This window comes from Cucumis sativus, chromosome 3 (genome assembly GCF_000004075.3).
Source record: "Cucumis sativus cultivar 9930 chromosome 3, Cucumber_9930_V3, whole genome shotgun sequence".
NCBI lineage: Eukaryota > Viridiplantae > Streptophyta > Magnoliopsida > Cucurbitales > Cucurbitaceae > Cucumis > Cucumis sativus.
Genome location: NC_026657.2, coordinates 40,539,543 through 40,563,424, shown reverse-complemented (window position 1 = coordinate 40,563,424; position 23,882 = coordinate 40,539,543). Strand labels below are relative to the sequence as shown.

General features: G+C 35.8%; 1 protein-coding gene and 1 pseudogene across 1 annotated transcript in view; both read right to left on the bottom strand.

Annotated features, from left to right (window-relative positions):
• The window catches only part of LOC101212417, a 70,547-nt gene that overhangs the window by 12,167 nt on the left and 34,498 nt on the right, over positions 1-23,882 (bottom strand). The window contains exons 27-52 of the mRNA XM_011654376.2: positions 23,229-23,342; positions 22,960-23,144; positions 22,735-22,843; positions 22,075-22,218; positions 21,687-21,971; positions 20,150-20,800; positions 19,884-20,060; positions 15,829-15,932; positions 15,323-15,612; positions 15,160-15,244; positions 14,730-15,071; positions 14,075-14,440; positions 13,500-13,989; positions 12,309-12,472; positions 10,385-10,547; positions 9,980-10,249; positions 9,669-9,863; positions 8,811-8,853; positions 7,569-7,690; positions 6,947-7,438; positions 3,860-4,627; positions 3,687-3,760; positions 3,265-3,610; positions 3,086-3,187; positions 311-466; positions 30-211 (exon numbers count right to left, since the gene is read on the bottom strand). Of these exons, the coding sequence (XP_011652678.1) occupies positions 30-211; positions 311-466; positions 3,086-3,187; positions 3,265-3,610; positions 3,687-3,760; positions 3,860-4,627; positions 6,947-7,438; positions 7,569-7,690; positions 8,811-8,853; positions 9,669-9,863; positions 9,980-10,249; positions 10,385-10,547; positions 12,309-12,472; positions 13,500-13,989; positions 14,075-14,440; positions 14,730-15,071; positions 15,160-15,244; positions 15,323-15,612; positions 15,829-15,932; positions 19,884-20,060; positions 20,150-20,800; positions 21,687-21,971; positions 22,075-22,218; positions 22,735-22,843; positions 22,960-23,144; positions 23,229-23,342 (6,419 nt within the window). The remainder of the gene's footprint in view (positions 1-29; positions 212-310; positions 467-3,085; positions 3,188-3,264; positions 3,611-3,686; positions 3,761-3,859; positions 4,628-6,946; positions 7,439-7,568; positions 7,691-8,810; positions 8,854-9,668; positions 9,864-9,979; positions 10,250-10,384; positions 10,548-12,308; positions 12,473-13,499; positions 13,990-14,074; positions 14,441-14,729; positions 15,072-15,159; positions 15,245-15,322; positions 15,613-15,828; positions 15,933-19,883; positions 20,061-20,149; positions 20,801-21,686; positions 21,972-22,074; positions 22,219-22,734; positions 22,844-22,959; positions 23,145-23,228; positions 23,343-23,882) is intronic.
• LOC105435051 lies at positions 16,827-17,285 on the bottom strand (annotated as a pseudogene).

The following is a 23,882-nucleotide window of genomic DNA, read 5'->3' as shown; positions in this document are numbered from 1 at the left end:
CTTGATACAACTATTAAGCATGTGAGTACCTGATTGGGCCATCTGCGGATCCTACACGAAACACAATGATAAAACGTGATCCTTCTTCATAGCCACGAATTTCCATCCTCAGAAATCTACGGATACCATCATATCTCCTCAAGACCAAAAATATTGTATCTTCCTTCATAATTTGAAGAGGAAGTGACCAACTGGTATCTTCTAAACGTACCTATAAAGCGAACCCAAGTAAAATCAATCAACGAAACAATTTTCGTTACATCAGTCAATAAGAGTATTACAGCTACAGGATTTTGAATTAGTACGCTACCTGGAGTTTATCATGTCCACCAGTTTTCTGAAATGCAAACGAAACTCTTGAATCATGCGGATGAAGAACTTTTGGTTCATCTTCGTCGCTTAACTTAATGAAGATGTCATGACCAAGCCGATTGGTAAAGGTCATGAATGGACGAACTAAAATCACCTACAATACAAAAGACTCGGTTACACTAGCCCTAAACCCAAGCCATGTCAGAAGTTTCCAGCAGCTTCAACCAAAGAAACACACTATCAGCAGCCCAAAACAGATACGATGGGGTTCATTTGTGCCAAGTAATATTAGCTGCAAATATTAGTTTCTGTTTGTACCTCTATATTAGCTGTAATAATTATGCATTTATATTATTTGTACTATTTTTGTTAAAATCATTGATTGACCCAAAAGCTTAAGCTCATAGATGAAGGTAAATTTAGTATTATATCAACACTCTAACACTCCCCCACACTTGTGGGTTTAAAATATGTTGAAGACCCAATAATTGGAAATCATTTAGACGTATTTGAGGCGCTTTGTTGAGTAATGTTGAGTAATGAAATTTGAAGTTAATATGGCTATGGAGTAGAAAGTTTGTGTTTGGGGTGAATAGTTGAGTTATTAAGTTAGGAGTATGTGGTACAATATTTTTGTAATCTAAAAACATATGGTTTTCTTGTGGTTATTATTACAATTACTATTTACTTTAACTTTTTGTTTAACCCTTTAATTGTGCGAGAGCGTGCACACACACACACACACTTTTTTTCAAATTTTTAACATTCCAATTCAACTTAAAATCTTCACATATATTTTATAATTAATTACATGTAACCATTGCACTTTGAAGTTTCATATAAACACACAAGAAAAGGCAGGCCATTAAAGGGTTTACGGCTGGGCCTTTCATGGCATTTTATATCAAATTAGGTTAGGGATTATTATACGAGTATGTTGGTGTTTGAGAATGCAATCAAAGTTTCACATTAGCTAGATAATGAGATGATCACGAGTATACTAGGAAGAACAACTATCATCAATCATATTGAGGTTTTTTTGACGAAACCAAAGGTAACGCCATAGGAATATAACCTACCATATAAGACAAATATTAAAAAACATGAACTGATAATTTCAATTTTTGAGTACATGTTTGGTTAAGTTGGTTGTTAGAGTTGTTGAAGATGATCAATAAAGTTGATGGCTAGAAGTGGTCACTAGAGGTAGTAGTCGCGGGGAGTTAGATGTCGAAGGTGGTCGAAGATGATTGTTAGAGTTTGGCCATGGAAGATGATTATTGAAGCATATTGTCAACAATGGTTGTCGGAGTTGAGCGTCAGAGCCGGTCACTAGTGATGATTATCGTTGGAGTTGTTAATCACAATCATCACTAGTTTGTTGATCAAGAGTGGAGTCACTGGAAACACTGGAGGGAAGGAGTGCGAGAAAGAGGAAAAGATGAAGTTCCTTAATTAATGTGTAAACTTCAATAATGAACATTGTTGAAGTTGGTGGAGTTGAGTTTTTTTTTAAACAAAAACAAGCTTCTTCATAATAAAATGAAATGACACTAATGGCAGAGTTAAGAAATTTAACAGACTTGTGAAGTTGGTGGGCCAATCAATGAGTTGAGCCAACTCAAGTCAAGTCAATGCTCCAAACACCCCTTTTAAATTGGGAAGAAATAACATTACATGATTTGAACATAAGACCTCACGCTCTTACATCATGTTAAATCCTCAATTGACAATAATTTCTTACTCAGCATATGAGTACACATTATTTCTAAATGAAATATGGAAGTACAGAATCTTAGCGATGCATTCTCCTGCACTCCAACACATAAGAAGCACCAATTGGAGTGAGGCTGTGCTGCAAGTATATGGGTAAGATTCTTATAATATTAGTAATCCTAGGAGGTCACAAATAAAGGGTGTTAGGGACTTTAAAAGTGTGGATCAGTTTAGTGAGAGTTTCCATGGTAAGGACTTTGGGAGAGAGAGAGCCCTCTCCAGAAACTAATGGTATATTATAATATCTCTTGATATTGCAATATATTACTATCTTTGTGTTCTTGGCATTTCTTTGTAAGGTGGTATCCTAACAAATGGTGACAGAGCGCACACATTTTGAAGCATCAATAGCCATGGATTATGAACATGGTGAAGAGCTTAGGTTGACTGTATAGATTCCTTTGGCAGGAAGATGCAAACGCTTCAAACAAGGACTGCAAAAACTGATGCAATAATTTCGTTCATTGTAGTGAAGAAAGAGAACAGAAACATGAGGCATCATACTCAAAAGAGGAAAAAGAAAAAGAGTGAACAAGAGGTAAAAGAAACAAGGTAAGATTCCGTTGAAGGGGTGAGAAAGAACCAAAAAGAAAAAAGATGACTGGGTCTAAGAAATACAAATTCCACTCAAGTTTTAAGTCTGGAGAATGAGAGTAGCAAAATGTGGAGGTTGGAAGGCAAAGGAAGTTTAACAATCACAAAAGGCGGGTCAGCGGAGAAGCAATCCAAGGCAGGCCAACTAGTATTCTATCGAATTTCAGAGATCACACACAAATGGACTGAAAAGATCTTTGGCATGCTGATGGTAGATCTGTGATAGCAGCTGAAAAATTGCGAATGAAAAATAAACAAATATACAAAAACATCACCGTAAACAAGTGGAAAGGTAAAATGTGTAGTGAATGAGAAAATTAGAAAAACAAGACTTTTGGGAAGGAGATGCAAGAGAGGTGCGAGCTTCACCAGACGCATCCAATAACTCAAATCTAGATATTACCTTGGTTGGTACAGATTGATAGGGACATGGTTTTGTTGAAATGAAAAGCTGCATACGCTTTCCCTCATCATCATCACAAGCATAGAGATCTAAGGATCCATCCTGCAGATAAAATCAAATAAATAACGAAGTCCGTTCCATTTGAAGAAGATAATAGACTCATAATTTGAAATACTTACCATGTCGCCAAGAGGAGATAGATCTTCGACAGTTACACATTTGTTTGTCCCAGATTGATTAATTGACACAGAGAGGCCCAACGAATTGAAGTTCAGAGCAGAAGCGATTGTGTAGCCTTCGTGTATTTCTTCTTCAGTTATTTCCTCAAATATGTCGGTATTAGTGTTGGACTTAAACCGGTGATAAATCTTTCGCGATTTTTTTCTCCCTGATCTGTCTACAAGATGGAGTGTGAGAGGAGGGCATCTAGAAATAGAAAACCAGTAGGGCGCATAGAATCTGATGATCTTCTCCAGAAATGGATGTTCCTTATTATGATTTTGTTCAAGAATAACTTGAACAACCCTGCACAAATCACACCCAAGTTGGTCTCCATGAAGATAAATTGAGAGACAAGTAGGGTAGGGATAAAAAATGGAACCTTCCAGTAATTGAACTTCTCAAACTTAATGTTCTTGATGGAACTCCATGAGGATGGGATATAAGAACTGCTTCCTGTCAAAAAGGAAAAAAACAGAGGTTTAAGAAAAAACCCATGAATTCAGCAAATTCTCTCATAAACAATGTAGCAAGATGAAAGAGAACTAAATTTACATGTACAGGAAGCCATCCCCTCTGTGGGAAGAGTGAAAAGAACAATGGATTTCTGATATCAGCATCGTAGACCTTCACAGTTTTCCCTGGATGAAGGATTGCTCTGCAGCAATCAATGAAATGGCCACTTTTCTGTTTCTCTAGAACAGAAAATTCTGTAACAAGTGGAAGGTAATTGGCAATAGATAATGGAGCCTTGATAACAAGATTCCAGTCCTGAATAGGGTCAGAGTGTATATCTTTGGCAATTTCCAATGCTCGTATGCCTAAGCAAAACCATAACATATGGGTACTACTTGACGACGTTCCGCTTGTCTGAGCACAATACAACAACTCCTCAGATTCACTTAGGGTTGAAATACATATTTCAGAAAAAATATGAGGCCCATTAACATCCTCTTTATTTGGTTTATCTACAACTGAACTCCAAGAGTACTCATCACAATTATTAAGAGTCGAAGGCCTAAAATGAAAGATATAAAGTCCAGAATGTTTCAGCACCGATAAAGGTAGAGGAACTGTATCACCTGGCTTCAACTGCCCTATGAATACTTCCTTCTTTATATTGTTTACGATCTGTCTCCTATTTCTGACCCACCTCCTTTGCCTTGCATGGTTTACAGATTTTGAGTCGGAGGAATCAGGCCATTTTAAACTTTTGACATCTGGAGCATAAACCCAACCATCATCAGCAGTTTGAGATGTCTTGTCCAAATGCCAATCATCAATCCATTCCCAACCTGACGGTAGCTCAACTCTTGATGTTAACTGTGCGAGTGATACAAATGCATACTGAATTTCAATAACCAGAAAAAGGAAAGCACCAAAAGGTCCAAACCATTCCTCAAGAACAATCAAGGGGAAAACATACTTCTATAAATTATGATGCAAAACTGAACCAAACATTGAATGTCAATAGAACTATTTTCTCAAGACAGGCCTTTATCAAGTCAGCCCAAATATATGTATAGATAGATATGTATGTTACTTAAAATTTCATTGATATTATGAAAAGAGACTAACGCTCCAAAAATACAAAATCACCAAATAGAAGACAAATATAAGAGAGAGAAACAACTGAAGATGAAGAAGACTACATGCCAAATAGGATGAAAATCCATCAACCAAGAAACTGTTGATTGTAAATAAGAGAATTAGCTGTAAAATCACCAAATATAATATTTGGTGATATATAATTAAATTTTTCTTCAACCACCATCTTAAACTTTTAGGTGAATTGGTGGTTTAATATGGTATCAGAGCAGGTGGTCCAGGAAGGTCTTGTGTTCAAGCCCCTACATTGTCGTTTCCTCCCCAATTAAAATTGATTTCCACTTGTTGGGCCTTTTAAATATTTCAAGCCCACAAGTGAGGGGGAGTGTTGGTAATATATATTTAAATTTTCCTTCAACCACCAGCTTAAGTTTTTTGGTGAATTGGCAGTTTAATAATTATATTCTATTCTAATTGTAATTCTTTCCTTTTATGGTTTTAGCCTTTCTCCTATATAAGAAGGCTATGTATCTTACAATTAGATGATTGGAATACAAAAGCACTAGATTCAATTCAAACTTAGAGAAACACAAAAATTTAGAGAGAGCCCCTACAAAATCTAAGTGACAAACCCAAGTTCTGTGTAGCTTAAATTACACAGGAATTATCAGTTGTCTTAGGGCTCGTTGTTGAAAGTTGTTTCATTTTGCCTTGTTTTGCTGGGGTTCTAGAGGATCCTGCCCTGCTCATTGTAATTTCTTTATGCTCTCTCTTGTCTTGGATTATGTTGTATTTGTTCTCTTAGTCCTTTTTGCTCTTGGTATACCTCTCTTGTACTCTGAGCATTAGTCTCTTTTTTTATCATTAATAAAGAAGCTCGTTTTCGTTTGAGAAAAAACTTATTTTTTTGAAATTTAGCTAATAATTCAAGATGCAAATCATGGTAAGAAATAGAGACGAAGTAAATTTGATCGTAAAAAACAAAAGCTAAAAACGAAAAGGTTACCAAACGGAGCCTTGAATACCTTGTTTCAAAATGGTGAAAATGTGCAAGCAGAATTTTCACCCATAATTTTGCTAAATTCTCTGATTTGATTGAAAAATGTGATTTGCAGATAAAATCAATTCTACTTCGATCCCTTTCAATTAAATTTTAGCTTGGTGGTTTAGCCTAGGAATTGAACTATTATTGTGAAATTCTCGTGTTTGTGCAACTAAGTCTTACAGTTTTGCCCTTAAGAAGTTGCATTATTTCCTAGTCGTTGCAAGCTTGGAAGTGACCGTTCGGTTTGCTTTGTGGTTTGATCCTCACACTCATTCAGTCCTAAAGGACTTCTATCATTGTCTGTTCATTGGTGTTGGCTTTGGCTTTAAATTATGTGTTATCTAGCTTTGGTTTCTTTTCTAGAGCTAGTCTAGTTTGTTAGGTCTTAAGTGTTTGCTTTTTGATATCTTCTCTCCTTTGTACCTCAATGGTATTGCTTCTTTTGTTTTCTTAGTTTCTCTTTTCCTGTAGGTTAATGTACTTTTGAGTATTAATCTCTTTTCATTTTCTCAATGAAAACTTTGGTTTCCTTTTCAAAACAAGTTGTCAACGGAAGTCTTTACACCAACTTGAGGGGATTACATTAGTTGTAATTAGAATGTAATTATAATGGTAGGATTATTTACGTTTATGCTTTAGGTCCTTCTATTCAAGATAGACCTTTGTGTTCTTCTAAAGTAAGAAAGAGGAATTATTTAATAAAATTCAAATTTTATCAGTCGCACAATGGTTGAGTCCTCCCACGGCCAGAGATTATAGAAGAGTGATTCATCCTTATGTCAATTAAGCATAAACAAAGCGATCTGACAAAGAAATTTAGAAGAAAAATACAACATAAACATCACTAGATATTAATATGAGTAATTAAATTATACTAAGTTTTAAGGACACGACCAGCTAGAATTCCACCAAACATGTAACAGACGAAGTTCTTTTTAATAAAATTATATGAAAAAAAAAGTTTTTCTTCATTTGATTTTAACCATTTACTTCTCTAAATGATCATAATTTGAATTCATCTTTACTCTCTTAGAGAGTACGATTATTACCTCCGGGATAATTCCTTCTGAAAAATCCTGACTGAGTTTCAGGCAGCTAACCCAGCCAGCAGTGGGGATGTACTTTTCGGTTTCATAGAACTCTTCTATGACAACCATGTTACTCTCGGTGGTTGAACCATCAGAATTACCAGTTTCATTCAGGAGATGTATGCCTTCCTTGTAATGTTTGGACATGAGGCATACATCAAGTATAAAATCAGTATTGTTCTGCACTGAGACGAGAGACCTTATTGTCACATATCGGCTGCTATCCTTGACAGTCACTTGGCTGGCGATTACATCATTCCCCAAGCGCCAACAGGCAGCTGGTGTAGCATAGTTTAACCTAACAGTAGTCCAAGGGCCAGTCCTGGTCGGACTTATTTGAATAGAACCAGATTTTCTTCCTCTCTTTTGAGATTGATTAATGTTCTCAAATTCTGGTTTGGGCGACAAAAGAACAGTACAATTTAATCTTCCACTGGACTTGCCTGTTTTCCCCTGTGATATAATTCTTAGAATTTAAATTAGGAAGTGTGATAGTAACATATTGGCATTTGACAATTAATGTAACACTTTCAGATGGAAGCCAAACGGTTACATATCATACAGGAAGAACAAGACCCATTACCAATTCTGGTGGAGCAAGTTCAATACTGCTTATCCTATTCACGTGATCATGCAAATGAAATTCATCCTCCAAGATCTGTGCTATCTGTGTTAAAGGAGCAGAAAAGAATCCAGTAGCATCCCCTGTAGAATTGATATGGAGGGAAGACTATAGTGACCTTGGTAAGGTTTCATAATGGTTTACCACTTGAAAAGTACAATAAACTTAAAAAAAGAAAAAAGAATAATACTCTTCAAAACATTTTGCTACCAAGCAAATGAATAAAGCAGAATCAGATAAATTAAATGAAATGTGACATAGTTTTAGTCCACAAGATATTGCCGTTGAAAATTAGGAACACCTGTATTTTTATTGAAAGTTCAAACAATGATACTTATTAGAAATACTGAGCATAAAATTAATTGGAATATAGGATACAATGTACACATGCGCTCAACTGACAACACTCCTGCACTATGACCCACAAACGACCAGAAATATCTCTACCTTGTTGTCATGATCATTCTTAATGTATCCTTGCACCTCAAGTAATGGGCTTATTGGATCATTTTCAAATACTGATCAATAGAGTTGGGGTGATGCCCATGAGGTAGCAAGATACCTTCTAGGTGTTAAGTCTTACATTTTTAATTCATATCTCCCCTTTTATTTCGAATTAAAAAAAAAATCAGATCAGAAGGTACTATGGTTTATTTCTTAGCATTCGGTTCCTTGAGTGATTTGACATTCAGAAGTTCGATTAATTGCTACTATGTGCCGTGTTATATTCTCAGTCTGATGTTTTCTTCTCAGTAAACCTCCTTCTGCGTTCTGAACTCTTGGTGGATTGCTCCTTTTTAGTCTTATATTATTGAGATTTATATTTTTGGGCCTTCCGACTTTGTTTTAACTTGTTTTTTGATCCTTTATTGTCTTCTGGCCCCTTGTATTAAGCTGGACATTATTTAATTTTTGTATGTTTTGGTTTTGTATGCTCGGGTTATGATGGTTTTGTATGCTTGGGATATGATATTTGGCTCCTAGACTTCTCTTGTTTACGACTTTTTTCAAAAAAAGAAATGAAAAAAAAAATCATAGTGCATTAGTGTGTGCAAGAATTTAATTATACATACCCGACACTGTTGTGATATGAATAATAAATATGAACCAACTAGAAATAAGAGTAGGTATCATTGGACGCAATTTGTAGGTCATCCCTTCATTCTTCTATTACTTAAGAGAACTACTAGCACTCAAAGGTACCTTTTCCAACATCTGTTACCATCAACTCCAGCATATACTTTTCCTGTGGAATTTGAAAAGCAAAAATAGCATCAGGGAGGCACAAAGAGATGGTATCGACAGAAATCAAAAGCATGTGTAAAGCATCCACGAAATCTAGAAAAAGTCAGAAAATTTCTCATGCTAGGAGAAAACTTATTTCTTATGGAGTTACTTTCATATGAAAAGATATTTGGTATTAGATATGTAAATCTTAAAACATCGATGACCCAAAAGCTTAAGTTGATGGGTGAAGACGAATTTAATTATATATCATCCAACTAACACTCCCTCTTCCCTTTTGGGCTTGAAATACAAACAATACCCAACAGTGGAAATGAATATTTATTTCCTTGCAGGGGCTTGAGCTCAACATCTCCCTAGATCACTTGTTATGATACCATCTTAAATTGCTGATTGACCAAAAAGCTTACAAGCTAATCGTCGAAGGCGAATTTAATTATATATCATCTAAATGTCAGATTTTTATATAAAAATGAAAAGTCCCAAGTCATCATTTTAAGAATCAAGACTATGGTAATTTCAACACTGTAAACACCATAAGCACTAACTAGACGTAATGTAGTTTATAAACAGCACTAATTCACCCAAAAAAGGATTATAAATAAAAATGAATAATCCTATTGAATAGGCATTGGTAACTATCAATTCTTCAAATACTCGTACAAATGGGGTGAAAAAAAAAAACTTGAGATAAGAAAAATTGCCATCGGCATAATTGTGAATGCATAAAATAATGGTCATGACTACAAGTGGGAAATGTAAGGTAGTGCATAAAAAAATGCAGACATGTTGAATGAATAAGTCTATAGAACCCACCGGTGTTTCAACTTTGAAAAAGAATATTTCGTTCCAGTGAACTAAGTCAACCTCAGCGGATAATGAGTGGTCCGAGCTACTTCTGGATGTTCGTGCACTCTGTTGATGTTGTAATTCAGTAGAAACTCCTTGTATGGGAGTAAGACGAACAGCAACAGTATATTGGTGAACAGCTGGTCCTTCAACCCTTGGCAACTGTATCAAATGTTTGTCTAAGTGTGAATAATTGTTCATAAACGAAACAAATATACAGAAATAAATACTGAGGAAAGAGTCTTTACAAAGTAATTGATGAAAATTATATGTTATACCTGTCCATCAGAAATTATTATCGTCACCATTCTCCTATCCTTCTTAAAACGTTTTCCTTCCAAATGGGAATTTAACATGTTCTTTGAAACAGGAACTTTTAGGGGCTTCATGTCCCCTGAAGGCATCCTAATTACATTTTGAAGACCACGTATTTCTGAAGCTCGGATGTAAATGTCCTGCCCAAGTTTGTTTTGTGGGATGATGAAATAGTCTCTCTTGGCATGCACATCACCGATACTTTTTCCACCAGAAGTGGAAAACAACGAGTCCTACATGACAACTCCCAGAAGAAAAAAAAGGAAGAATTGATCAGCTATACATTACATAACACGTTAACTGAATGTGATCTTGACTACAGAGGCTGTTATCATCAAAACTATCATTAGAAGAAGAAGCAAATGTACTCTTGTTTTATTATGCTCCTCAACATGCGTGAGGTTGATCCAGCTTGCATATGCTTGAATAAGCATATTGATGCTAGATGCTGAAATATTCAAATTTAAATCCCTAGCTGTGGTAAGATGCAACTGAGAAGCTGATCCAGGGGCATTTTGATCGTAGTGGTACCTGAAGGGAACCAAATTAAGTCAATCATTTAAATGGGCAAACTTAGATTACTAACTGGAGACATCATCCTGATTAAATAAAATTGTATGAAAAAACCTTCCTTTCATTTATTATTATTATTTTTCTGAACAAGGAAACAAATCTCTTCGTTAAGAAAATGAATAGGGTAATGTTTGAGTACAATGAAGAGACGAGATCAAAGTCAGTAAGTGCACCGAATATCTCAACTAGGTTGACACCCCATAGTACTCACATCTAAATTATACTTAGAAGACGAGCTATTTCATCTTTCTTTTATTATTATTATTAGTTTTATTTTTTTATTAAAAGAAACAAGAGCTATTTCATCTAAAGATAGCAAAAGGGGGAGCTAAAGGAAGCTCTCCAACTGTTCAGGTAAGAAATAAAACATATTTACAAGGTCAAGATTCAAGAGTCCAAATAATGCAGTAGGATTGAACGAATGATTAGTAGTTAATCTTGGGTAATTCCTTGTTTAGTTCTTTTTGTTTCCCTTTTAGTATTTGGATTACTTTCTTTGTTTTAAATTCTCTAAAAATAGACAATTCCTCTCTTGAATTCTACAACCTTTGATTCATAATAAAGATTGGTTATATTTAGAGTTATATCTATTATGCTAGACCAATTTGGTATTAAAGCAACCATCTAGAGCAATGTTGGCTAACAAGGTAGAAGATTGGTCACTTCGGTTGACAACTAGTCTTCACAAGTTGATTACTCAATAGGGTACAACTATTTAAAAAGGGGATACCTTCTAGAGTATCCTATTTCAAGATTTGAGAATAAATTTTATGAACATTGCAAGATTAGGTATTATATGATGAGAGTGCTTGAAGGTTGTCGACCTAGTTGAGATTTTTGAATGCACCCATTGATCATTAGGCTTCGACTTTTGTTTCCTCATTGTATTATTATACACTCTGAATTGTCTCATTTCATTATGGGACTTACTTCCTTTTTCAGAATAAATAAATAAAACAACAAAAAAAGGTCCTGGAACATATGCCAATCAGTATAGACAAAAATATCACAATACAAATTTAGTCAGTCTTGGACAAAAATATCACAATACAATTTCAGACAGTCTTAGAATTTCAAATCCAACAATTTACAAAAGAAATTCCAGCACAATAATTCTACCGATATTTGACCATCACAGAGGAACTTTTCCTTTGAATTTGAATCACAGCTGACGGTGGTGGACATTGAAGAAAGGTATCAACACAATAGTTCTACCAATGTTTGACCTTTACCCAGGAACTTTTCCTTCGAACGTGAAACACAATCAGTAAAGGTGGAAGTAGGAGGATCGATGCTTAAAGTTGGAAGAGATTAGGAAAGGGTTGATTGACATCTAGTGTGTAATGGGACATTTAGATTGCTGAATGGAGAATCATGTAAGCAAAATTTTATAAACTAAAAGATAGGATTTCCAAAGCCAAAAACTAGCGGTCACAAAAAAATCAAAAGGTTCGCATCTTCCACCCTTTTACTGTGTGTAGCACAATTTGGATTAATTCTGAATTCTATAATTTGTGTCGACAATACCCAAGGACTGAGCTCATTAAACACCTTTTGAGTTCCATGAACCAAACAGACCTAAAATATACTTCAAAGTTTTAGAAATGTTATCAATTCTAGTGCAAGAGGTGCAGTGCATACTTCAGCCAATCCCTAGGTTCATAATCATTTTGTTTGATGAAAGAACTGGCATAAAAAGAAGCATCTCCAGGTTGTTACCTCAGAAATCCATCTACAGGTTCAACAAGTGGCTCCCAAGATTCGTACTTATCATTATATGATCTGGCAGCCAAAAAGAAGTTCACGACGGAATTTAAATATCCCTTTCTTCCATGAAGACTAAATCCCAGCCCGCTAAGTGATATATTGAACAATGGAACCATCTGCCAAAATCAAGAAGAGAAATTATACAAATAAATCAATAAAAAGAAGTCCATACGTGTTTACAATCTATAATCAACTATGAAGGTAATGGAGTGTTGGTAGAATTTCAAAGAAACAAAATTCCAAGGTACGTGCTAAAATTGGCACATAATGGGTCATAGGAAAATCAAATAAAAGCTGTGAAGGAAGAATTAAAACAAGAACAATAGGTTGCACAACAATCTTAAATGAGGGGTAGAACACAAACAATATGTTGCACAAAACTCTCAGATGAGGGAATCCTACGGGATCTGCTGACTCTTGTGTATACGTACTCCATAATTTTATAATCAAATCAATCAACCTTATTAAACCACTAATTCACCCAAAAGCTTAAGCTGGTGGTTGAAGGCAAATTTAATTATATATCACCAACACTCCCCCTCACTTGTGGGCTTGAAATATTTGAAAGGCTCAACAAATGGAATCAATTTTAATTAGGGAGGAAACAACAATGCAGAGGCTTGAACACAGGACCTCCCTGAACCACTTGCTCTGATACCATATTAAACCACCAATTCACTCAGAAGCTTAAGCTGGTGGTTGAGGCAAATTTAATTATATATCACCAACACATTTCAGGTGAAAGAGTTTTTTCATATTGCATGAGGTTTCATTTAGATCCTCTTCAAGAAAGAAAAAAATATATAAGAAAAAGATCTCAAGCAAAAAAGTAAATGTCAACAAAATGCAAAAAAAATAATATTAGACTAACATTTTTATTATTTAACAAGAAACAACTTCATTGATATACGAAACAAAAGAACAAAAATTGGAGGACACTAAATCGACTATCATAATGTCCCCCTTTTTTGAAGCTCATTAACCAGGTGACCAAACAAAATATTTGTTTTAGAAAAGGAAACAAGTCTCTTTTATTGATTAATAATGTGACGAAAGCTCATAGTACAGAGAATTATACAATGAGCAAATAATAAATATCCTATATTTATCATTCAATAAAACTAAAATGGAGCTTTTTCTTACCAAACCAGCATAGTCATCAAACACCGCTATAGAAAGCGTTCTCACTTCTGCATCAATTACAGTGTTATCTGAACCACTTGTTACATGTGAGTCTGCCAGCTTAAGATTGAAGCTCCTTTGAGGCCTCTTAGACCCACTCTGCACAACGAATGTCCCCAACTCAATACCAACTATCCATAAGCTGAATGGCTCAGTTATTAGCTTAGCATCTGAAGAATCCCAGGCACTTTCCTCCATGAGCTGATCCCATGTTACCATATCCATCCGCATGCATCCCAATGCACTGAAGTCTTGTAGCTTAGGCTTATGTTTGCATGCAATACAACCCAAGGAAACAAAACCTGCAGGAGCTTGTGGCAACCAGAAAGATATGTCTTCCATTCCTCTTTGATTCTTGATTTGTCCCACAAGTTGGAAATCTAGTGGAGACTTGTACAACTCTTCATCTCCAGTATGATGAAGAACAATAGACGTATTTGGAGGCTCAAATCTGAGTCCACATGACAACCACGAGTTAACCATGGTACTAAAACTTTAACATACTGACCAAAAAATAGAAAATGAAAGACACAGACCCTTTAATAGCAACATCACCAAAATAAATCTTCCCCTGAGGAACAACTGGACGCCATATTGATAGTTTCTTCTTGGAATTTGATCCTCGATTCCACCATATCAACTGAAAGTTAGCAACAGCCTCAAAACGCTGACCAGAAGTTACTATAGGTGATTTCTCCAAATGTGAAGTCTCAGTTTGACTAGGTGAAGCATGACTATCTGAACTCTTAGGCACTTCATGAGACACTTCAGGAAACCCAAAAATTGTGTGACGCAGTTCGTATGCAGTACCTCTCACACTAAAAGTTGTTGGATCTGCTGGCAAGAAAGATCCAGCAGCATTGTCCACACGCCATAAAGCAAAATCTGAATGGCACCTGCAACTTATAAACAAAATTGTATCAAAATAATTTTACAGAGCAAAGTGCCTAAATTTAGTCAAGATAAGAGAAATAAAAAATTCACTGAACTCTTTTAAATGCGTATGAGATTGCAAAGTACACATTATATTTGAAATAAGAAACCCATTCAGAATACAGCTCCTACTATATACAAGACTTATCCAATACAACCATCAATGCCCAAATGGGAATAAAGATGGAATACCCCCAAAATTTATGTGCCGCACAAAATGAACATAAGAGAGATTCATTAGTTCGATATTTGACATACGGTACACTGGTGCTGATACTTATACAGTCCCTCAAGGAACAAGCAGAAACTAAGGAAGAGGCGATGCAGAAAACAGCAGATACTGGCGGTTGCGTAATTCCTTTGGAGACAACACAACCAAGTGCAACATATCCTTTGGGTGCTTCAGGAAACCAAATGGAATAAAAGCAATCCTCTTGTCCCAGACTATCATCACCAGGTGATGAATCATAATTGTCGATGTGATAACTAGAAATGTCTTGAGAAGCTACCGGTGGCCATATTAGTCTGAAAGATACAGGTCGCTTTAGTCTTGCAAAGTTGGTATTTACTGCAAGAACTCCTTTCGTTGGTGGTTTTTCACTGCCATATTAAGAGTGTTCATGTCAACATCAAAAATCAAACTGGCAACATAATGCCAAGGAAACAGCATAGAAAAGCGATTACTGACGATGGTGTAACATAGTCACCAAATACGGCAAAACCAGGTGGAGCATTAGGCCTCCAAAAAGAATATACTTGATCACTGTTCAGACCTGAAAAATGAAGATAAGTGCTGGAAGGATTCAAATTATGATTTTTCTACATATACTGGCAATAAGTGTGGTGCATACTTTTGATTGTTCCGACTTTGTCAAACTCGGAGCATACTACAGTCATTTTCTTCGATGTCATTCTTAGAAATGCCACAATGTCCTCTTCAACGGCTAAAAACAACCTCAAGATGCTGAATGAAAAGTTCATAAATATATCTGAAACAGATAAATGTATATTCGTCTTTCCAGAAGCATTTGAATAATTTACTGAGGAATCAAACGGCTCCAGAATCCGGATTCCATTACTCTCCATGGTCAAACCGAGTGCATTTGCACTAAACTCAGTTGTATCACCTTTCAGAAGAAGCCTATAGGCATGATAAGCATGTGAAACATTACTAAAATGGGAAACTGTGAAATAATCCATAATGATGTAATATACATAGATTTTTTAATGAAAAAAGATATGCATAATATATGACTTTGCACTAGCATTTGCTTCAAGTGGGGATACATGTCAGTATTCTTCTTAGTTCTTTCAGACAGATCAAGCTTTCCATTAAATGTAGAGAAAATACATTTACCTGCAATATACATCCAGTTGAGCATGCAAAAGTTGGTTCTGGAGGATTGTTGATTCCCCTACTTCCCTTGATGTGTTGTAGAAAATCAGCTCAGGACCAATTGCCTGCATGGAGAACATAAATTATGATGGGCCACCAATGAAAAGTATAAGTTTTTGCAACATAGTGAAAACAGTAACTTAAAATTAGTCGTCTATGACAAGCACATGCTACATAAGTCTTGTTCGTGGCAACGAACCTCCAATATATATACAATGGTATGATATTGTATTATTGTCCACTTTTGACATAAACCCAAATGACTTTTTGCTTTTGGTTTCACCTCAAAAGGTTTTGTGGTCATCCTCTTATTCAACCAATGTGGTGCTCTAATTGCAATTACATTAATCCTCCTCTTATTCAACCAATGTGGGGCTCTGATTGCAATTACAATAATCCTCCCCTTGAACAGAGGACAATTGAGCATTCCCTCAAATAGCCACCTATCCAACTTTTATCTAGGCCAACTCCCCTTCACCGGAGCACACTGCATATCCAATAGAGTTCAACCACGTATCACATCATAACCTACTTTTCGAGGCTCCATTACACCTTTGTTCAACACCAGATGATTCTTCTGACATGGCTCAATTAGGAACGTGGTTTTGACGGCACTTGTTAACAACAAGGACTCTCCAAATATAACTACAATGGTATGGTATGATATTGTCCACTATGCTTTTGCTTATGGATTTGCTTTTGGTTTCATCCTAGAAAGCCCCATACCAATAAGGGAATCAAAATTGCAATAGTATCACAATAATAAAATATTCAGTTAATAAATAAAGTGAAAACATCATATGGCTGAAAGAAAGCTTCTGCTAACATATCATCCCCTTTAACATAAACAAATATGGGACCTGAAAATTCTGGACTTAACTCCCTGCAAAAGCCTTCTTTCCACCTGTGGATGATCCAGCAGGAATCACTTTCAATACATTGAACATCACAGTCTGGACTTAAATCCCTGCGAAAGCCTTCTTTCCACCTGTGGATGATCCAGCAGGAATCACTTTCAATACATTGAACATCACAGTCTTTGACAAGGGCCTGCACCGGTCAATGATGACATGGTCTCCTTCTTAACCCTAAAGCAAGAAGCTATGTGTTTGGAATGTTAGAGTTCCTCTTTTCGTACCTTTGATATTTCTTCACATAGTGAAGATAATTATGTCTAAGAATGATGCTTCTGATCCTCTTAGCACTGTGGCAGGTACGAGCAAGTATACGCCCCCTAATAGAAACAGTGCCCGTGAATGGGCACTTCTTATCATTGTAGGTTCCTTAAATTGCATCTCTGGGAGTTTTGAACCCAAACCAATGCTCTTCCAGGACTGATATCCTCCTTCTCCTGGCTTCTTTCCTTTGCCCAATTTCTTTGAGCAAAGGAACACCTAGGGCTGCTTCAGGGAGAACATCTGTTCTGCCCTTGTAAGGTTTGAAGATCCGATAGAAGCCTAAGCCGCAATCTGATAGGAAGTAAAAACCGTAGAGGCAGCAGTGGAAAGCCCCATACCAACACCAATAGAAATAGTTGTCCTCACTTATATACCATGATCATCCCCTTATTTGATCAATGTAGGACTTTGGTTGCACTGCCAACAACCCAAGATAAACCACGGACTGATAAAGAAATTTGAATGGGGAATATTGAAGATCATCAACATTGAACATAAAGCTTAGGTTATGCTCTTTGAGTTTGGACAAATCAACAACGCATGTTTTATCATTGATCGTTTTTACTTTTAGGTTTAGGCAAATCCACGTTTTTTATGTTTAAACTTTGTGCATGTCAACTGAAATTGCAAAAGAATAAAAGCACCACAACAAAAGCTCAGTCCTTGACGTATCTTATTCTCCCAAGTCCTAAGTTTACCAGAAGCTTCCATGCAAGTTTTCAGCTTGTAAATGTTCAAATAACTTCTATGTGCATTGTGTATTTACTAAATTGTTCAACCATGTCAGTTACTTCAAGCATCGGCCAGGTGGGGAAAAAAAGGCAGATCGAAAGCTAGATCAAGGCAGCTAAATATAGAGTAGTGATGTGCTCCAACTATGTCAGCTATGTGCCCTTTTAAAGCATCTACCTAGGCCACCAATTCTTTCTCTATCTCTTTCTCTTTCTCTTCTTCATATCTCAGAATCAGATTAGCATCTTCCACTTCTAGACCGATGACATTTATAGGTCGGGTGTCTACCCAGAAATTATTGGAATCAACGACATTCTCTCTCTTACTTTTGGGTAAAGCTAGTTTGATAATAATATCCTTATTCAAAATCTGTAGTTTTTTCCAATTGATTCCAAAATTTGCCTGATGTGGTATCTCCTTTGAGAAGGATGGATCCTCTAATTGCTTTTTTTTAGAAGGAAACGAGTCTCGATATTATTAATAATGAAAATAGAGAGACAAAGCTCAAAGTACACGAGGGACATACAAAGAGCAAAGGGGGAGGGGGAGGATTAGCAAGCGCACCCAAGCATCTCAACTAGGTTGACACCCCCTTAGCGCCCTCATCACATCCATAAACGAAAATAAAAGCCACATAGTAGGTTAAATAAAAGCAATACAACAGAACAATAACAAAGTAAAGGACACAATACAAGGCCAAAAAAATGATAAAGCAAGGCAGCAAGCTGAAAACAAAGCAAAAGTAATAGTCATCCTTGATTGAGCAAAAGCTAATTAGAGCAAAAGGCTTGATCTGGGAGACAAGAAAAACTAGAGCTTCAAGGTGGGGAGGCTATAAAGGCTGGCCAATTTAAAACAAACTCCTGCGAAGAGTAGTCCTGAAAAAATTTGGATAATGAGTACCATGAAGATGCGTTCAGTCAAGCATAATCATAGCGTTCCATCCTTTGCAACCAGCTTATAAATTAGTGTTGTAAGATTTATTGGTCTAATGTCTTTTACCCTTACTGCATCTTCTTTCTTCTTGATTAAACAAATGAAGTTCTCTTTTACACATGCATTTAACCTCCCATTCTCGTAAAACTCATTAAAGAGAGCAAGGAAATTATCTTTGAAATGATCCCAAAAGCTAATTAGAAATTCAGCTGTATAGCCATCTGGTCCAGGGGCCTTATTTTTCCCCAATAATTGAACTGCAGATTTTATTTCGAACAAACTGAATCTTGAGGTGAGCCTTGTATTTTGTTCTGTCGAAACTACTGACCAATCAAGGGGATTAGGGAGAGAACCAGCTTGAGGAGATTTTGTATAGAGAGACTTATAGAATTAAATGATGAGACTTTCAATTCCATTAAAGGAAACTGTAGGAGTACCTTGATCATCTATCAATTCTGAGATCAAGCTACGTCTTTTTTTTTTTTGCAGCAAGGAAACGATGGAAGACGCTACCATTCAGGTGTCACTAAGTCCTTAGCTGGACCCTTGTGCTTAACAATCTGTAAGACCACCAATAATTCACACTTACAAGAGAAAGGGTAAAAAGATAGATGAACAGGAAGTTAATGAGAGAGAAAAATAATCCAAAAAGAAAAGGTATGTGCAGGTGGGACCCACGGGGAGGAATATGAGGAGAGCTATTTATAGGCCGCCTAGGGTTTAGTGTAGGGAGGTTATTTTGTCATCTTTAATGTGTAAAGCCTACTGTAGCCGACAAGGGATTTCCTAGCTCTATAGAGAGGAGCTGGTATATTTCCTTTGCTGTGTTTTCTTTATTACTGTTATATTGTAGTTGTGAATCATCTTTTGGCTTATATATAAATAAAGATTAGCAGAGTACTATCTCCGTTTAAACATTGTTGGGGTGATTTTCTGTGTTATTTAGTTAGTAACCTCACACAATCCTCATATCATCTTCTACCTGCGTTACAATTTTTAAGAAGCACTCCAGAACTTGAAAGTCGCATGTCTTTATGCTATTCAAAGAACTTCAGTATATTATATGTAAATAAGTAGGTTTCAAGGAAGTTGTGCAACGGCAAAAATAAGAATTCATAAGGATAGATCACAGTGCAAGAAGGAACTTATCAAGATAGTTTAGTACTCAACCTGCAATTCAATAGTATACTCAGTAGACTTGTTGCTGGTAATATCTTGAGGTTGTACATCTTGAGAGCTTCGTTGGACAACATTATCCCCCAACTCCAAGTACACCTTATCTTCCTTAGATGCTGAATAACTGCTGTTGGTACCCATAAAAACACAGGAATCCAAAAATTGTCCACCCTACAGTGGTCAAAAAGCATTGTCACGTTAATTATGAATTTCAATGCAACAATGGTGGTTAACAGAAAATTATAGGCATGGAATCATACTTTGATAGTGATGTTTTTGAACTGCAATTTCTTCCCATTTGCAACATATATCATTGCCTCCTTGCTAGGTGCTGAAAGATCAACTCCGTTTCTATCCGTTAAATGCATTACTCCACCATTACCGTCATAGATGAAATAATCAAAATTTTCATCATCAGCTACTAACGGTTTTCCTGGGGATATATGCAGTTTGGATGATAGCTGCCTATAAGGTGACTGATCCAAGATAACAGCATCAGTAACATGTAAGTAGCTCTTATCTTCTTCATCTGACAATATATTGCCAACAGTTGGAACAAAAAATTCAACAACGGCCAGGAGAAAATCAAGCGCGACAAGAAGTTGAGGTTTTTGAACTGATAATGAAACAAATGTTGACCACTGTGTGAATTTTGCATCAAGAATAAGCATTGCAGGAACTGCTTGAGAAATATTTTCTTTTATGGTACTTGCATCACTTGAAAGTTGATTGTGCTTATCAGTCGGTATGTGCAGCCAAGCTGTACCAATGCTGTTAGCAACTCCAATTGCCCGCCTGAATTCCAGTTCAGTTCCCTCACGGTCATCAAGAACAGTGAAACCCTTGAGTGTTGCTGAAAGAAAACCTTCACCATTTGTATTGGAGTTGTACAATACCCATGCATTACTAGCCTGGAAACGCAATTTAAAAATAGAACACACAGAAGAATTCATAGTTCAAGAATTGAAAATTCCGATGTCTGAAACAAAACAGATAGAAGTGCAAAAGAAATATTTGATAAATGGCCCTATAACATAGCAGATGTTTTACTAAAAACATAAAGGAGTTGTATAAAATATTTAATATTTTAGAAAAAGTAAGCTTTCTAGACAATAGAATTTTGGTAGCCCTTGGATATTTTCCTTATGGACTATCATTTTGGTGTTGTTTTGTTGGACCGTTGTGGTTTATTAGTGCTGTAGTCCCGAGATGTTTCAGTTTTTTGGCTAATTGTTTCTGACTTTCTTTTTACATCTTTCTTGTTTGTCATGCTCCTAAACATTTCCTTGTCAGTTAATTAATTAAAAGTTTTTTCTAGTTCAATTTATTTATTTATCTATTTTTGTTAAAGCTTGTTGTTTAGTTAGTTCATTGCCATCTCCTATAAATAGACAGGGATAGTATCTTGTACTAAAATCTTTAAACACTGCACGATGCCTACAGTGTTTCCTTGTTTCTTCCCAGCTTGACCAACTCATGGATGACTTTATTATTTTAACTACTTTACGGCATCAGGGCCCTATAATAAAAGAAGCTTTGTATTTATCCCATTTCTGTACTCCTAATCCTAACAAGCCAGCGCGCCCTTGTATAATTTGGCCATGTCTTCAACTTATTTGCTTCTTCAGTACATCATTGAGTTGCTTTCTTTTTCTTTCTTTTGAAAGGAGACAAAACTGTACAACATCGTCAAGTTTCCTTTCTAAAACAAATAAAATAAGAATTTTGAATACTGCCTGAATTACAAGGAATTGAAATTTAGATGCAGGAGGGAAAATTCAGTTAGGGATAGAACACCTGCACAGTGGCTAAAGATGCATCTCCGGATATTCCTGCACGCAAGCACAACTGAACCAGGTCAATAATAACGGAGAGTTTCATTGACACTGAGAATGGTTCACTTGTTTCAGGTTCTGTCCCATTTAGAACCTGGCGAGTATCAGGTTCTATTATATCAGTTGAAGCAGAAGAAATATTTTTCAATGGGGGGACAACATTTGCTGTCTCAGAGATATTTGACATTGCACATTCAGTGATGATCTGGTACTCTTTGTTTGAAAGAACTGCTTTCAACACTCCTATCTGATAAAATGACAGCCAGAGAAAAAAGGGAACAATTTAATTGCATCCGTGAACAGATTAATAGTAGAAGAATAATGAGAAATGGAATAGTTGACATGGCTACCTGAATTCCAACTTCCAAACTTGGTATTTGACGCAACAAATCCCGAAGTGACCTACGGATGATCACTGAAACCCCCTTGACATCTTCAATTATGCTGTCCCCTAGTTCCGCTCCCACGGCAACATTTAAATTGATGTCATCAATCTGAATAATCATAAGGTGGTCAGACAGTTACATTGTAACAAACTAACCCTACTCACAAAACCAATTTTTTAAGAGAAAACAGGACTTTTCATTGACATAATGAAAAGAGATTGGCACTCAAAATTACAAAGGAAACAGAAAAAAAAGCGAAAAAGAAAAACAACAAAAACACTATAAGCAACCACAACCCAATACAAATGAAAGATCAACCATGAAAGAAAATGTTTACAATACAAACAGAAGACTTAAAGAAGAAAACATGAAAAAGACAGAAAGACAACACCAAGCATCCTTTCAAACCAAAAATCCGAAAATTTATCATTTCAGAAACCTTTTTCCATTCCAAAATTAGTTTTTTTTTTAAAAGGATACGAGTCTCACTATTATTAATATAAATAAAGAGACAAAGCTCAATGTACATGAGGATTATACAAAGAGCAAAGGGGAGAGGGAGGATCAACACATAAACCTCATCCTGACCAAAACTGTCTCAACCAAATCCTTGAAGGTTCTCACCAGAACAGTTAAAGTTTCCAAATGCACAGCGCTCATGTCTGTTTTACTCCCAGAAATCCACTGAAATGTGTTCTGAATGGTAATATGGACAATATCAAGCTTCAAATAACTGCCAAAGAAAAATTAGAACATGCAAATAATTATTAGGAAGGAGAGATAATGCCTGCTAATATATATAGATGTCATATGAAATTTCAAAACGATTACATATCCATTAAAACTCACTCAAGACTGTCTGTTCTTCGGGGCATTAATATTATAGGCTTTGAAAGTGAAAGATCCAACTTCAAAGCAGGCGAACCTTCTATTTCAGTAGTGGTAAACCACTTCTCTGAATTCGTTACTTGATCTTTTAACTTCACAACACCCTCAGCATTTTCAGGGACGAGACCCACAAAGTAACTAACAACCTACAATAATTTCACAGTTTTATGAATTATAAAATCATGTAAAACATCAAATGAAGAAAAAACAATAATCAGTATAAAGATTACCTCCTGGACAAATCGATTCAAATATACAATGCGTACTTCTGAAAGCTTCCCCAGAAGACTGTATTCATAACCGTTGTAATCTTCATCATCAACATTGAATGAAGAAAAGAATAGCTGCAATATGTAGCCAACTTCAAAAGAGAAACTTCATAATTTATATAAAACTTTAACTGTAAAATGCAAGAAAAAATTATACAAAATTGAAAAGTCAGAAATCTACAAGAAAACATCTTAATTGTTGCTAATATCTTGAAAAGAAAAACCCGTAGATGCTTAAAAAGATAATTCCAGCAAGATACGAGTTCTGTAAGCACACCAATGATATTTAACTTGCTTTAGAATCCCACACTATAAATTGTAGTTTAGGTTACTTTCTTCTGCTGTCACGTATCTTTATTCCAAAACATAAATATTAAAATACAAAACCTTCAGGGTAATATCCACTCGTACTCTTGGTTTCTTCTATTCTCCTCAACACCTGTTAACTTATTTCCTATTCTGAATCAATTTTAGGAAATTAAAAGTTAGAATCCTACGCTTAACAAATAATAACTGTGAGATGTCTGTTCCCTAGCTGCATATAGCTCAAAGACATTCAATCCTAAATACTTTTTTTGAGGAGAAATATCATAAATAGAAAGAAAAATCACAAAT